The 15,213-nt window shown below is 42.1% G+C and overlaps 1 protein-coding gene across 1 annotated transcript in view; it reads left to right on the top strand.

The window, feature by feature from the left end:
• LOC138259338 (RAS guanyl-releasing protein 4-like) overlaps nucleotides 1-15,213 on the top strand; it is a 289,402-nt gene that overhangs the window by 204,240 nt on the left and 69,949 nt on the right. Inside the window, exon 12 of the mRNA XM_069206978.1 lies at nucleotides 7,604-7,713. Coding sequence (XP_069063079.1) covers nucleotides 7,604-7,713 — 110 coding nt within the window. The remainder of the gene's footprint in view (nucleotides 1-7,603; nucleotides 7,714-15,213) is intronic.

Below are 15,213 nucleotides of genomic sequence, written 5' to 3'. Positions count from 1 at the left end.
GAATTTCTCGACCGCTGTGAATATTGTAGTATCAGCCCTCCCGCTGGGCAAGCCAATTTAGGGATTTCAGTTTTTTAATTTTTTTTTTTTACATATAGCATTTATCAATTACAAGTGTTTTTGTGAAACCTATGGAGCGTAAAGGGGAGAGACAAAAGAAATGACTCTGATTAGGTAACAGTGTAAACAATACCGCCGATGGAGTTTGTGCTGTTCATGCTATGAGCACCATGGCTGCCATGGAGCACGAAGGGGAGAAACAAAAGAAAAAAATAGTTCACCCCTGCTGAAGTATATCGGCAATCGTGCAATAATCCATGTAACAGGGTCAGTCTCCAAGGTGGTAACAAAACCGCCACAAAGCGGGACAAACATAAAGCAATTACCAATGACATCAAGGTATTTTTGAAAGGCAATCCCATGAACGAGTGAAAATGATGAGTGTGACATGGGCATGGTTAAAAGCCCACTATACTTACAACTGGTCAAAGCGCTTGCTTATGTGATCTAAAATATTTATATAAACAATTTTTTCAATAAAAAGTTTAAAAATATATATTTTTACAATGGTATTATCATTTTCAGCATTTAAAAATGGTCTTTTCACAACAGTTATAAAATTTAAAAGTTATTTAAAAAATTATAAAATTGGTTTAACATCATCAAAGTAAATTTTTTATATATTTTTAAATGTTTTTAAAGTCTTAATTTTTATATTTAAAATAAGATAATTGTTTTAAATTTAATGTATGTTATATATATTTTTATTAACTATAATTTATATAAATTTTTAATGTGGCAAAATAAACCAAAACATTTTACAATGTTAATTTGCATATCATTAAAATGATTGATATTAAATTAACATTTAAATATCCACTTTTTAAAAATCTCCCTACCCTTACAAGGGTGGGGAATTTGTATCGCCTGACGCCCCTTTGTGGGGCTACAAGATGTAATTTATATTTTGTCTGAAGGACAAATAGGCAATAAATTAAAATAAATGCGGACAGAGCGTTTAGCGATCTGTCAGATTATCACTCTGCAGCAGTATTTACATTTTGGGCCTGATTACAACCTTGGCAGATGGCAAACTCTGTCACAAAAGTGACAATATGCTACCCATCTTTTTACAAGTTTCATAGGATATAATATGGCAAAGTCAAAATCAGGCCCTTGGTCATGAGGTGATTTGGAGAGAGCCTGTGTAAATAATGTAATAAATGTTAAAATGCCTTTTTCTTTCAGCTGACACTTTGTTTACAGCACCTAATTGTTTGTATCAGTAATTTGCAAATGTGCATGGAAATGGCCCTACACCAGAAGGCAAAGTAAAAACAGCAGATTACTTTCTCAAGGCTTTCAGTGCAGCTTGCTCAGTCAAGTTCATTATTTAATGCACATGTGTGGAACTTGACCCTTCAATATTTCTCAGGCTTCTTTTTGTATAGTTGCATTTAATTAAATAAATAATAATATACTTCAAACAAATATACAGCGCTTTATACACTTAAGTGGGCTATGAAGTACTATAACATTTTAGCAGGCGATTCCACCCTCTCAGCCAGCCAGTCATAGCAGCTGCCTTGTATCATTCACCAATCCAGGCAGAAGCATTTACTATTAATGAGGTTGAGTTTGCTGTTGGGTAGGTATGTTGATGGTATGCATTCCAGTTATAAATATACTCCGTAATGTTTACATCCTCAGATCATGTTCCTGTGTCAGTCTGGGGGATATTTGTATGGCAACAAAAAAGGCACAACATCATGAAAAGCAGTGTCAGTCAATTTATACATTTATTTTTTAGGAACTCTGTCACAAAGAAATTGGCAACAAGGAGAAAGTTACATGTACATCTGTTCTGACTAAACTGGTTGCAAAGGCTGCATTTTAAAATATCTTATGGGGTTATGGCAACCCCTGCAGGCTCTGGTGGTTAATGCATTTGCTGCAGAAGTCTGCATTTTGTCTAGTCACACCTTTGGCACGTAAAGAAACACATAGGGTTAATGCGCCTCCTGTCAAAAACACATTGTGTTACCTGCAGATTACATTTTTATTTTATGTAGATAGGTAAATGGGTTACTGATTTTGGCACAGAGATCCTTTTTATTACTTGCGGTTCATAAACAGCCCTTCTAATATAGCACAGTGAGCTATGAACTGGCATCAATGACCTGCCCGCAAACTGCTAGGTATGAATTTAGAATTCGTTTTTCCTCAATATTTTGTTATTATAAGGCTGCTAAAATGGTTTGGGTAGTAATAGTCTTATTAGTACAAAAAAATTATCATTGTGTCACAGTTTAAATCCTGACTTTGTGTTTCTCTCGGCCGTGCACTCTTTACATAAAATTCCTACCACAAAAGACAATGTGTGACTCCTAAACCTTGAAACTCTTTTGTTTTATGTAACATCATATATTCATATGAACAAAGTTACAAAAGACAATAAGTGAGCATTGGTTTATACACTAGTATGATTATTGTCCATGTATAGTTGTGTGTGTGTGTGCAAAGCGCTCCAACACCCTGCATTGGGATTAGTAGGACTATAAAAGATTTTAAAATAGTAATTACTGTTTAAATTGTTATCCGTGTAAATACTCATAAAAAACGATACATCTGACATTCTTATAGTGCATGCATATCTTTTATATACAGGGACTGAACGAAGTCAAAAGCTTGCCTCCACATTGTACTTTCTCTTTAGTACTTGTGAAGTGATAACAAGCTGTGTGCCTTTGTTTCCCATCAATTGCATTGGCATATAGGTGTCAGGCTCTGGATAGCTCCCAGCCAGGATTATACTCAAACAAAATGAGTGCCTTTTAAATGTGACCTTTATTTGGGCACAGCTGGAATCTAAAATAGGAAAGCCCCCTTGCTGCCTGCATGCTGAACAGAAAGCCAACAACATGCAGGCACTGCTGAACAGAGTCCCAGTGTTGGCTAATAACACAGGGATAAATTCTGTGTATTTTGCTGAGGCCAGACGGATCCCCGATCCAGCTCAGTAATAGCTGCTGAAACCAGGATTCTGCTAGATCCCTCATCATTCCAGCACTAACCAAAGCAAACGAGTGCAAGACAAGACTGCTGGTACAACCTTCACGCTTTTCAAGAGATTTATGAAAATTCGGCAGACAAATGACATTACTACAAATGCCAGCAGCAAACCAATGAAACTTATGCAGAATATGCTTTGCTATTGCACATTTATGAGTGTCTACCAGTTTGAGCTGCAGAGTTCTGTACCACCTAAAGAACAAACATAAGCTTTTTTCAAGCCAAGATGAAGTCTATTACTGTAATCCATCCACAGGCCAATGCCATTAGCAACTGCAGAATAGCAGCCCTCAGAAAGGGGAAACAGAAGAATACTGCTAACATTTTTATGATTAAAAGAAGAAGTTCAGGAGAATGCAGAGATCGGAGATGTCAGATGCGGATGTGCCTCCCTATTGATGCCCAAATGTTTGTCTGATATTACAGCTTTAGAACACTCACTCTTTTGGCCACATTTTGAGCGTCATGGGCCCACACTATTCCCAACCATCATTACATCTAGGATACTAAAGGGATTCAACCTCAGCCAATGTCTACCTATCCAACTCTAACCTTCATCATAAATTGTCTAAAAAGGGCAGCTAAAGGTCCCACAATAAAGTTGAAAATAGAAACCATGCTGCTGGATGAGGTGCCCTAGAGTTTCAATATAGATGATAAACATACTTGGTGCCAGTGCAGAAGGCAACACCACAACTCAAGGTACATGCATAGCTGATGAAAATATATGGAAAGCAGTTGCACCCGCTGAAAAAAAGAGAAAATAAACCCACTGCAAAGAAGTGCCTGTACTTGCTATCTTTAGTAGACCATGTCTAACAGTGGCATTTTTGAGTGTCAAATGCCCTTGACTGATCTTGAAGAAATAGGGCACGGAAACAGCTGCCATTAGATGAAGGATATCGAAAGCCATCACAAGAAGACATTTAAACGGTCATTCTGACCGCGGCGGACGGCGGTCGCCGCCCGCCAAGTGGTTCCCGCCGAAAGACCGCACCGCGGGACAGCCCCTTCAACAATGAAGCCGGCTCAGAATGGAGCCGGCGGAGTTGAAGGGGTGCGACGGGTGCAGTGGCACCCTTCGCGATTTTCACTGTCTGCTAAGCAGACAGTGAAAATCTTTGTGGGGCCCTGTTAGGGGGCCCCTGCACTGCCCATGCCAGTGGCATGGGCAGTGCAGGGGCCCCCAGGGGCCCCACGGCACCCGTTCCCACCATCCTGGTTCTGGCGGTGGACACCGCCAGAAACAGGCTGGCGGGAAGGCGGTCGGAATCCCCATGGCGGTGGTGCTTGCAGCGCCGCCATGGCGGGTTCCCTGGGCCAGCGGGAAACCGGCGGGGAACCGCCGGCTCCCCTTTTCCGACCGCTGCTTTACCGCCGCGGTCAGAATCGCCCAGGAAGCACCACCAGCCTGTTGGCGGTGCTTCCGCCGCACTCCGCCATGGCGGTCATGGACCGCCAAGGTCAGAATGACCCCCTTAATGCTTTTTTTGAGAGAAAAATACAGCATAAAAGTAGTCTAGCTGGCTATCGTGAATGAACACAGAATGGATTATTCGTAGTTTCCTCGTGCAAAAGTGAAATGGATTTAACTTGAGAAGGCTCATACCAATCAGACATTGTTCTTTTTAAAGATGATGCCACCAAAGCAGACATGCAGCTTGTATGAATTGTCCATTGCTCTTTTGTAGGTCACTAAAGAAAATACAGATCTGATCAGAGAGCAATTGTGCCAAGCATAGATTGAACTGTGAACTAACACCGTAACCTTAACCAGTGGTAAGGTAGTATTTAAAGAAAACGTCAAATAGTATTGCCTAGAATAGGATTTCTAATCTTCATCTGAAAAAACACTTAGGGGGTCATTCTGACCTTGGCGGTCCATGACCGCCATGGCGGAGTGCGGCGGAAGCACCGCCAACAGGCTGTCGGTGCTTCCTGGGCGATTCTGACCGCGGCGGTAAAGCCGCGGTCGGAAAAGGGGAGCCGGCGGTTTCCCGCCGGTTTACAGCTGGCCCAGGGAACCCGCCATGGCGGCGCTGCAAGCAGCACCGCCATGGGGATTCCGACCGCCTTCCCGCCAGCCTGTTTCTGGCAGTGTCCACCGCCAGAACCAGGATGCCGGGAACGGGTGCCGTGGGGCCCCTGGGGGCCCCTGCACTGCCCATGCCCCTGGCATGGGCAGTGCAGGGGCCCCCTAACAGGGCCCCACAAAGATTTTCACTGTCTGCTTAGCAGACAGTGAAAATCGCGACGGGTGCCACTGCACCCGTCGCACCCCTTCAACTCCGCCGGCTCCATTCCGAGCCGGCTTCATTGTTGAAGGGGCTGTCCCGCTGGGCCGGCCGGCGGTCTTCTGGCGGTCGCCCGCCGGCCCAGCGGGAAAGCCGGAATGGCTGCTGCGGTCTTATGACCGCGGTGCGGTCTTTCGGCGGGAACCGCTTGGTGGGCGCGACCGCCGTCCGCCGCGGTCAGGATGACCGCCTTAATTTTGTGTGTCAGTTAAAATCATTTACATCCATTGAAGAAGCTTAGTTATTTCAAAGTAAATGTCATCTAAAATGCTCACGCACATACAAGAGCTGGATGCTAAATTTTCAACCCTTCCTTTGATTTTTCTTTTTTGCATTTTAGTACTGCAACAGCATGTGAATAGCTATATGACACCCTAGCTGTCATAACTGATTAACACTCATTCTAAGTATAATGGTTCTTACTGCAGCACCTTCCAATGCAAAGGAGCTGCACCTTGCTTTATTGGGTGTCCAACGTACACCACCTGAAGTTAAATATTCAGCAGTTTTTAATGTTGTCTTACTACTGGGGTTAAGAACAATAATACAACTTTTCCAGTGCAAAATTATATTCTACCCTTGCATTGTTGCAAATAATTTTGGTCAGTTTCATCAAGAGTAAATAAAACTCCTACAGAGCAAGTGGGACAAGTGGGTTTCTTTACAGGAAATGCATATTTCTGTAGCATCTTGTCCCTTCAACAAGTGGACTATTAAAAGAATTCCACATCCGTGCCTTATCCCCTTAAAACCCAATATTTAGCTTCTAAAAAAAATATAAATCCATTTTTTTATATATCAGTACAACAAAAAATACAAATATCAACAACTACATAATTAATAAATTACCTTACTAAAAACACACAAAAATGAATAAACCTGCAGAATCAAAAACACTACATTACATACAAAAATAAATCTAAATTGATACTTGTTACGATATTAAAATATACACTTAGAACAATATTTTTACCTTTGATATTCATGTCTACTATATTGTTGACATCCCAATATTCTTGACACAATATCTTTGTATCACAATATTTTTTTAATTCAACATTTTGGCCAAACACCCTTAAACCAGGAATGATTTCCATTTGATACAGTGAATTTTACTCCTAGGCTACCAAGACTTCCCCGAATTTAGTGTTTGGTGTACATTGCATATAGACTAGGCCCGGGTGCAATTTTAATTATGTGAACAGAATGGGAGACTTTTGGTGACTCTCCGTTACTCTTGTAATGCAGAGTTCCCGCCAAAACGCACCCATTGAATTATGGCAGAATTATTTTCCTGTTCAAGCAATGAAGTGACAACCGGAACAACATGAGGCTTCAGAAGGTGAGCCCAAGCAAGATGTGTCAGCCCCTAATACAATTTCCAGTCGCTAGGAGGACTTCCAGTGAGATTTTACGAATGTAGGCAGTTGCGGTCAGAGGGTTGCATCCTGAGTGGATTTTCTACTCGAGCAGCAGGAAAATCAATTTGAAAATAGCGTGATGTAGTTTGCGCTGATTCTTCAGCATGTAACTCTCTACTGATGCTAAAATCAGAGCATGTGCATTTTCCACCTGTTGATAGAACTGGGCAGAATCTCACTGACTTTTTAATTAACTCTGCATGATTCCGTGGAGTGAAATTCCACACGTTCCGTCCAGGCCTTATACAGAAATTCCTCCTTCATATACGATTTAATACACTGTAGTGTTGCTCTGGAAATACACTCTTATTATGGACCATCTACATAGAGTACTCTACAACTTTCATATTATCTTCTTGACTCACTCATGTCATTGCTTCAAGTGCACTCCTCTTACAGCTGACAAGTGAAATAAATGTTATGATAATTAATCCTCATCAGTAGGACATAAAATATGTAGGTACAATGTATGGCTACTTATAAATACACTTGTATTCTATACACTTCAGGACCAGCCCTTATTGACCAGCAGATACTCATATTTTCTTTGTGCATATGTGCGTTTCCTCTCTAAATCAATGATTCTTAGGACTGTACGCTGTCATTGGAATATCACTCATGACTGAATGTCAAAAGTCAGTAAAATACCATTTTTTTCTGTTGCAAAATCTGCCTCTTAGGTATTGCTAAATGTTGGTTTAATGAAATCACTTGTGGCACGCACATTGCAGGGGCTGTTAAGTCATACAGGGAAAAAGTGAGGAAAAGGTAAAGGCAAAAAAACTTAACTATGTTTTCTTCATTTCCTTTGCATAGACTGTGTTCAAGAATTATGATTATGAACAGAGAGGATACATCTGTCAGGAGGACTTCGAAAAGATTGTGGCCTACTTCCCTTTCTCCTCGATTGGACTGGAAAAGGACCGGTGAGCCCTGAAAGATCAATTGAGATTAAGAAACAGTTGAAAAGACCCATGAATATTTGAAGGCCTGAGACTTTTTTTTTCTGACATGACCAACACGTCACTTCCTTCTCTGTAGTCCTTGAGTTTATTTTGCTGCCTCTCATGCAGTTTTCAAATATCATGCATGTCTTTTCCTTTGGACATAAGTGTGTTGTAAGCAAGGTTATTTTCCACATTGTTTTAAAAATCTGTTTTAATGATGAACATAGGTTTTTGTTAGAACTAGTGGGAAAGTAAAGTTATTAAATTGCACTTTCTGCTGTCTAATATAAAACTGTTATGAAATAGTTTGCCTGACAGTCCTGATCCAAAGACTCTTAATAACCCTCTACCTAAAAGACAATGGCTTTGCCTCTGGCATTCGAAAGGCAGAAGCGGTGTTAGCAGCGGCCACTTAAAAGGCATGAATAGTTGGGAAGTAGAACAGCTGACAACACACAGGTCTGTTCTCACACTTCTTTCTTTGAAGTGGAAATACTTAATTGGCTACCAGCAACTACAAAACTTAATTACCCGAGCCAGTTGTATCTACAACTGGTGGAAAATGAACAATAGCACTGTGTCAAAGAAACCTTGTCTTACGTTTTTGGGTTGAGTCTGAAAATGAGTAGTCTGAGTGAATGAGCACACATACAAGGGGATCCCCTACATTGGCAATAGAGTCTAGCTCCACGAGCAAAGGAAAGATGCTAATTTATTCTCAGCAGGAATACAAGCAAAAACAAAAAGCTGAGCTTAAGATAGCTGTAGTATGGCATTCACAAATAGCAATAAGCAAATTAGGTTGAGCAAGATGGTTTTGCAACATCTAGGTGCATCTTGCCTTGCCTCAAAAACAAGCACATCCAGTGAGCATAGTTGCATAGCAATAAAATCTGGCAATCGTGGATCAGTTTAATCAAACATCAAAGGTTTAATTTTCTCAATTGATGGAAGGACACCTCCACTCCCTATGGGAGTGACTAGATGTAGGAGTGAAGTACCTGTAGCTGGGAAAGGACTAGGGTCACTTTGCGTAAGGGATTATGTTATGGTTTGCTGTAAACTGAGAAAGGTAGTGCTGAAAGAGGAGGTGAAAATTCTACGAGAAAGTAGTCTGGCTTGGGTGATTTCTTCAATCACTGTGCAGCACGCAGGATAAGACTGATCTCTAACTACCACCTAGTCAGATTATTCCTGGGAATTAAACATCTTGAAGAAAGAAGGCTATGCATGACTGAAAGAAGAAGACTTCAAGACTCTTGTCTTCTGCTGGCATCCAAGGATTGGAACTGCTCTACAGTGGTGAAGTAGGTTACCAGATACAGGAAGACACAAATCAGAATGATTTCTAACTCCAAAAAGTCCCATCTTACCACTGTAGACTGAACCCTGCATGAATCCTCCCGGTAAGAGACCTGGTGCCCAGGAGCCTGTCCTGAGAAACTGATGGTGGCTGCAGTGATTAACCACAATTTTTCGGGCAGCTGGGGAAATTTTGGACATATACATTTTTTCAATCTAAGGAGGACCAGAACAAGGGACTTAAGCTTCATCAGGGACAGCTCCACATCGGTGGGCAAGAAATTCTGATTTGTTATATTCAGAGATTTTTACTGCGAAGACAAAAGGGCTTAGTCACACCTTGTGGCAAAGGAGTTCAGCTTCATGGAGCCCTGTCCAGCTACTGCTTGCTCTGCTGGTGGATTTCAGAGAAAAGGGGAACAAGGTCTTAATACATAAAGTGCCTTTTGTTGTTATACGAGATGAGGTTTAGGTTTGGATCTACGTAAGGGTTGAAGGTCAGAGGAGGAGTTACTGCTTACTTGCTGTATGGCTTATGGTTGTTGAAAGTACAGTGTGGGTGCATTCAGCATGTTATTCTTTGATGCTGCATGGCGATTAGAATAAGTACACAGTGAAATGTCCGCATCACTGTGGAATTTGGGACTATGCAGGTTGAGTGAGACAGTAGTGCTTGTGTGTCCAGTTGTTTAGGTGTTATTTGTTTGAGGTAGTTTTGGTCCAGCAAATTTGGTAACATTTGTTTATCTATAAGGTGTATTGTTTATCTTCAGTTCTTTAAAGGACTGTACGTGAGCATCTGTAGGACCTTTAATACTAAGTTGATTGCATATAAGTATGTTGGTGTGTCTGTTGTATGCAATTATATTGAAGATTGTTGTTGCATTGTATCTTATGTATGTTTTGCATTTCAGAAATTGGTGGAATTAGTTGGGTTTGTTATGTTTTCTGTTGCTGACAGTGTGCCAGCGGCATAGCCTGGTAAGTGGTTGGGTACCACAGTAACCCTAAAGGAAACTTTGTTCTTTACAGTTAAATTACCCAGATTACAGTTAGGTAAACTGGCTTGTCCTTGTCATTTGTTATATAGTTTCTAACTTGGGTTTCACTTGTTTGTTGCATTTGGAATTTTCTTTGCTAATTTGCTTACATCAGCTACTGGGCTTTTTCTTCAAAAGGGATGCTAAAAGAATCGTAGTTTTCAGCATTTATTAAAGGTTTTTTTTGTTCTGTTAATTGCACTGTTTTTTCAAGTTCCTACTAGCTGAAGTGTTTTTTTTGCATTTCCCTTAAGGTACCAGCATAGTGCATTGTTATCACAGGGCTTTTATACAAATGGTCAGTCGGTGAAGGATTGTTGATCTGGCTTTTCTTTGAGTGATGCCCATTAAACTAAAGTTAATTGCAATTTTTTTAATGGTTTCACTAGTTAAATGCAGCTGACTAGAAAGAGCAGACAATGGGCCATGTGAACGAGTATTTGGAAATGCGTTTCCCTAATTGCGATTCCTCGCCAATCACAATTAGGGAATCGCAATTCCAAATGTAAGAAACTCCATTGAGTTTCTTTTGTGATCCCCAGTGGGTCGCAAATAGACCTGCCTCATTAATATTAATGAGGTAGGCCGCAATTTGCAAACCACCAGTAATCTAAAAAATCACAGGGATGGTGGCCTTCTAGTGTCAGTGGACCACCATGTCTGTGATTGCTTTTAAATAAAGCAATTGTTTTTTTTTTGTTTTTTTAAACGCAGCCCATTTTCCTTAGAGGGAAACAGACTGCGTTTAGAAAAAAAAAAATGAAACTTATCAGTTTAATTTTTTAGGAGTAGGCAGTGGTCTGTGGGACCACTGCCTGCTTTTAAAAAACGTTTTCGCATGCATTCACAAAGGAGAAGGGGTCCCTTAGGGACGCCTTCCCCTTTGCGAATGGGTTAGCACCAGTTTGAAATTGGTGCTAACTGTGATTGTTTACGACCGCATTCACTGTCACAAAACAATCACACATACCATTTAGATTCGGTAATAGGAAGGGACGCCCTGGACACGCCCCTCGCAAAACCCAAATTGCGATTTTGTAGCAAATTAGCGAATCGCAGTTTGGGCTTTGTACATCCCAAAAAGCATTTTTCTAGTCGCAAACAGGCCGGTTCTGTGAATCATCAATTAAATGCGTTGTACATGTGGCCCTGTAGTTTGCCTAAAAAAAATGCTTGATATAAAGAACAAACCTCTATGCACAGAGGTTTCCATTTTCATACATGTACTATTTTTCACTTCTGTAAACAGTATATTTTGTTTCGTCCTTATGAACCTGCCTCATTTTTTGTGACTCAGATGATGGAAAGATGAGCCAACAAACTTATTACTACAAATGCAACATCAATGCTCTCTGCAGCATCTAGTGCAAGTAGTAGTTAAGTGTTGGACTTTTTTGCTTATGCAGGGTCATCCCCAATCTTTTTGCCTCCTGCCTCCTATTTTTTCTGACCTGTTGCTGTTGGCTTTTGAACTCTGAGCACTTTACCACTGCTAACCAGTGCTAAAGTGCATATGCTCTCTGTGTACATTGTATGTAATTGGTTTATCCATGATTGGCATATTTGATATACTAGTAAGTCCCTAGTAAAGTGCACTAGAGGTGCCAGGGCCTGTAAATCAAATGCTACTAGTGGGCCTGCAGCACTGGTTGTGCCACCCACATGAGTAGCTCTGTAATCATGTCTCAGACCTGCCACTGCAGTGTCTGTGTGTGCAGTTTTAACTGTAAATTCGACTTGGCTAGTGTACCTATTTGCCAGGCCTAAACCTTCCCTTTTCTTACATGTAAGACACCCCTAAGGTAGGCCCTAGGTAACCCCAAGGGTAGGGTGCAGTGTATGGTTAAGGTAGGACATATAGTAATGTGTTTTATATGTCCTGGCAGTGAAATATTGCTAAATTCGTTTTTCACTGTTGCAAGGCCTGTCCCTCTCATAGGTTACCATGGGGGCTACCTTTAAATCTGATTAAAGTGTAGATTCCCTTTGGGAGCAAATGGATATGTGGAGTTTGGGGTCTCTGAGCTCACAATGTAAAAATACATCTTTTAGTAAAGTTGATTTTAAGATTGTGTGTTTGAAAATGCTACTTTTAGAAAGTGAGCATTTTCTTGCTTAAACCATTTCTGTGACTCTGCCTGTTGGTGGATTGCCTGTCTGGGTCAGTTTGACAGTTGGGCGGGTTGCACCGCTCACTGGACAGTGACACAAATGGAGCTGGGGTGTAGTCTGCATTTCCTGATGAGCCATCTGTGCTGGGAGGGAGGGGAGGAGTGGTCACTCACAACTGAAAGGGCTGTGCCTGCCCTCACACAATGCAGTCGCCAACCCCCATGGTGTGTGCCTGGACCTGGCCTGGGCAAGGCAGGATTTCACAAACAAGAGAGACTTTGCTTTGAAGTATGCCTACTTCAAAGGGCAAAATGGGTATAAGTGGGGCACCTAAAACCACAGACTTTAGAACACTTCTGGAAACCAAGAGGAACCTCTGCCTGGAGAAGAGCTGAAGAGCTGAGAAAGAAGAGCTGCCCTGCCTGTGACTGTGCCTTGTGGAGTTATCCTGCAGTTGCTCCTTCGGCCTGTGCTAGAGGTCAAAGACTTGACTTTGTGTTGCCTTCCTCCTTGTGAAGATCTCGACGGCTTGATTTAGAGCTTGCCTCCTGTTGTTTGAAGTCTCAGGGACAGCAAAGACTTCTCTCTGCCAGCACCTACAACCTCTGCTGAGACTCCTACTCTGCCAAGTGATGCCCATCCAGTTCCTGGGACCCTGAAAGGAGAAGCTGGCAGTCCAAGAGTGAGAAATCTACGCACCGACTGGGGTGCAGGGAAAAGATCGACGCAACTTTGATCTGCGGCTGAAAAATCGACACGCCGCCAGCTTTGCAGCTGAAAATCGACGCTCGCCTGCAGCGCGACCGGAAGATCGATGCCCGCAGTTGGAGAAACGTCGTGCAGCATCGCGGACGGAGGCTAGTGAGAGCGCAACCCATGCTGCATGGTTTTCGGATCATCGTGCGGTTGGATTTCCGACGCAAGTACCGCTGGCCGTGCAAAAACTATGCATCGCCTGCACGGACCGAGAGTGCCGATTGGATTGACGCTTCACTCTCCTGCGGAGAGAAGAAATGACACACGCCGACCTGACTAAAGGAAAAATGACAAAAGGTCTTGTGAGTGAGTGATATTGACGCATCGCAAGCCCTTTCTGACGCACACTCGCCCGTGTGGGGTTATTTTTGATGCACCCAAGGTACATTTTCACGCTAACAGCGTTGGCATTGTGTTTAAAATTGCATGAAGACTCTTTTGGCATTTTTAGTGATAACTTGACTTGTGTATTGTGGATTGTTGTCGTTTTGGTCTTGTTTTGTTTAGATAAATATTTTCTATTTTTCTAAACCTGTGTTGTCATTTTGTAGTGTTTTCATTGTGTTACTGTGTGTGTTGGTACAAATACTTTACACCTAGCACTCTGAAGTTAAACCTACTGCTCGTGCCAAGCTACCAAGGGGATAAGCAGGGGTTAGCTGAGGGGGATTCTCTTTTACCCTGACTAGAGTGAGGGTCTTTGCTTGAACAGGGGGTAACCTGACTGCCAACCATAGACACCATTTCTAACACATAGAGATTTTCATAGTGTCAGAAATCTGTAAGTGTGTAAGCACTTTCTACTTTTCACTTTCAACCCACAGAGGTGCACAATTTATTGTGTTGCTTACACTTGTCTTATTTATTACTGCTCCTAACTCTGGATGCAGCTGGTTTGCTGCGGTCTTAGCACATCTGCAGATGAGCCTCTTCCATAAGCAACATCTGTAATATGGAATCTTCGAAAAACAAAGTCAGTGCTACCTTGTGAGCATGCGCAATTGTTCTGATGTTAAGCATTTGCTGCAGTAGCTGTTGATCTGTACCTCCATCTTGAAGGTACTGTAGGGTTGATGCTTGCATACGCCTTGCTGATTTAGTGTCTCTCCTGTGAGTGCACAATTTATTGTATTGTCTGTGAAGGTCTTTGTGATCATTGTCGTCCATGAAAGTGCTTTGTAGTGCTACAGTCTCAAGCATGTCTGCCAATCTGTTTTGCCCTCTCAGCATGCTCAAATTGCTGCTCTGTTCACTATTCTGCTGATAAATGTCTATCCTTTGAATACACCAATCTGAGCATGCCCCACACACTTGCGGGCATTTGTACTAGTAAAGCACAATATTCTGTGGATGCTCACTGACACACACACACACACACACTCTGCTGAAGGCGGTGCATTCAGGTTAGCTGAAGCAAGACCCTAGACAGGCAGAACCTACCACTCCCATCAAGGGTGGGTGATTACACTCATCGTATCACCTTTGTGTATCCTGGCACAGAGCAGTCAGGCTTATTACAGGGGCAATGTGTAAATCATTGGCACAATACTACCACACAACAAATACACTGAGCGTCACAAAAGAGGCTTCACACATGGTGTATGTAACAAAGTTTGTATTTAACACACACCTAAGTTAACAAAACATGAACATCATGTAAATCTGGGTATAAATCGCATTTAGAAATATCACTAGCAGAACTAGGCCCAATTGTGTTAAAATGACATTTGCAGTATACACACATGAGAAAAATACTTTCAATCCCATCACTATCATGAGGTGCTAACATGTCAGCACAATACCCACCCTGTTGATTAACCCAATTCAATATAACACAGCTATAAGGTGCACCACGGTTCACAACAATAGCAGCAATTTGTACATACAGAGAAATGCAGCACTTTAAATAGCTCTGTGGCCAAGGCTGCACAGGTAAAACCCAATGTCAACTGTGACAATCCTCTGACAAGGAAACAACATATATGGCAACACCACCGGGCATTGTAGTGTATCACCAGCAATCACTCTCACTCATTCCGTACTACTACATGGTGCCACCGATATCAGGCAAGCTAGTATAACACGAACTCAGACACACTTGCTCCCAGCACCCTAATGTGGTAAACAGATATACAACAGGTTAGTGGTCACCGCACTCACAGAACCCCCTTAGTCCAAATCTTCCTTCAACCAGTTCCTACTACCCTGCCCCCAGGAGCTGGAGATGAATGCCCCCTTTCCTCAGATAGTGGGCCACACGCTGCCAGAA

Source organism: Pleurodeles waltl, chromosome 9 (genome assembly GCF_031143425.1).
Source record: "Pleurodeles waltl isolate 20211129_DDA chromosome 9, aPleWal1.hap1.20221129, whole genome shotgun sequence".
Taxonomy (NCBI): Eukaryota; Metazoa; Chordata; class Amphibia; order Caudata; family Salamandridae; genus Pleurodeles; species Pleurodeles waltl.
The sequence above is the reverse complement of the archived record's forward strand: the minus strand, read 5'-3'. Positions and strand labels throughout refer to the sequence as shown.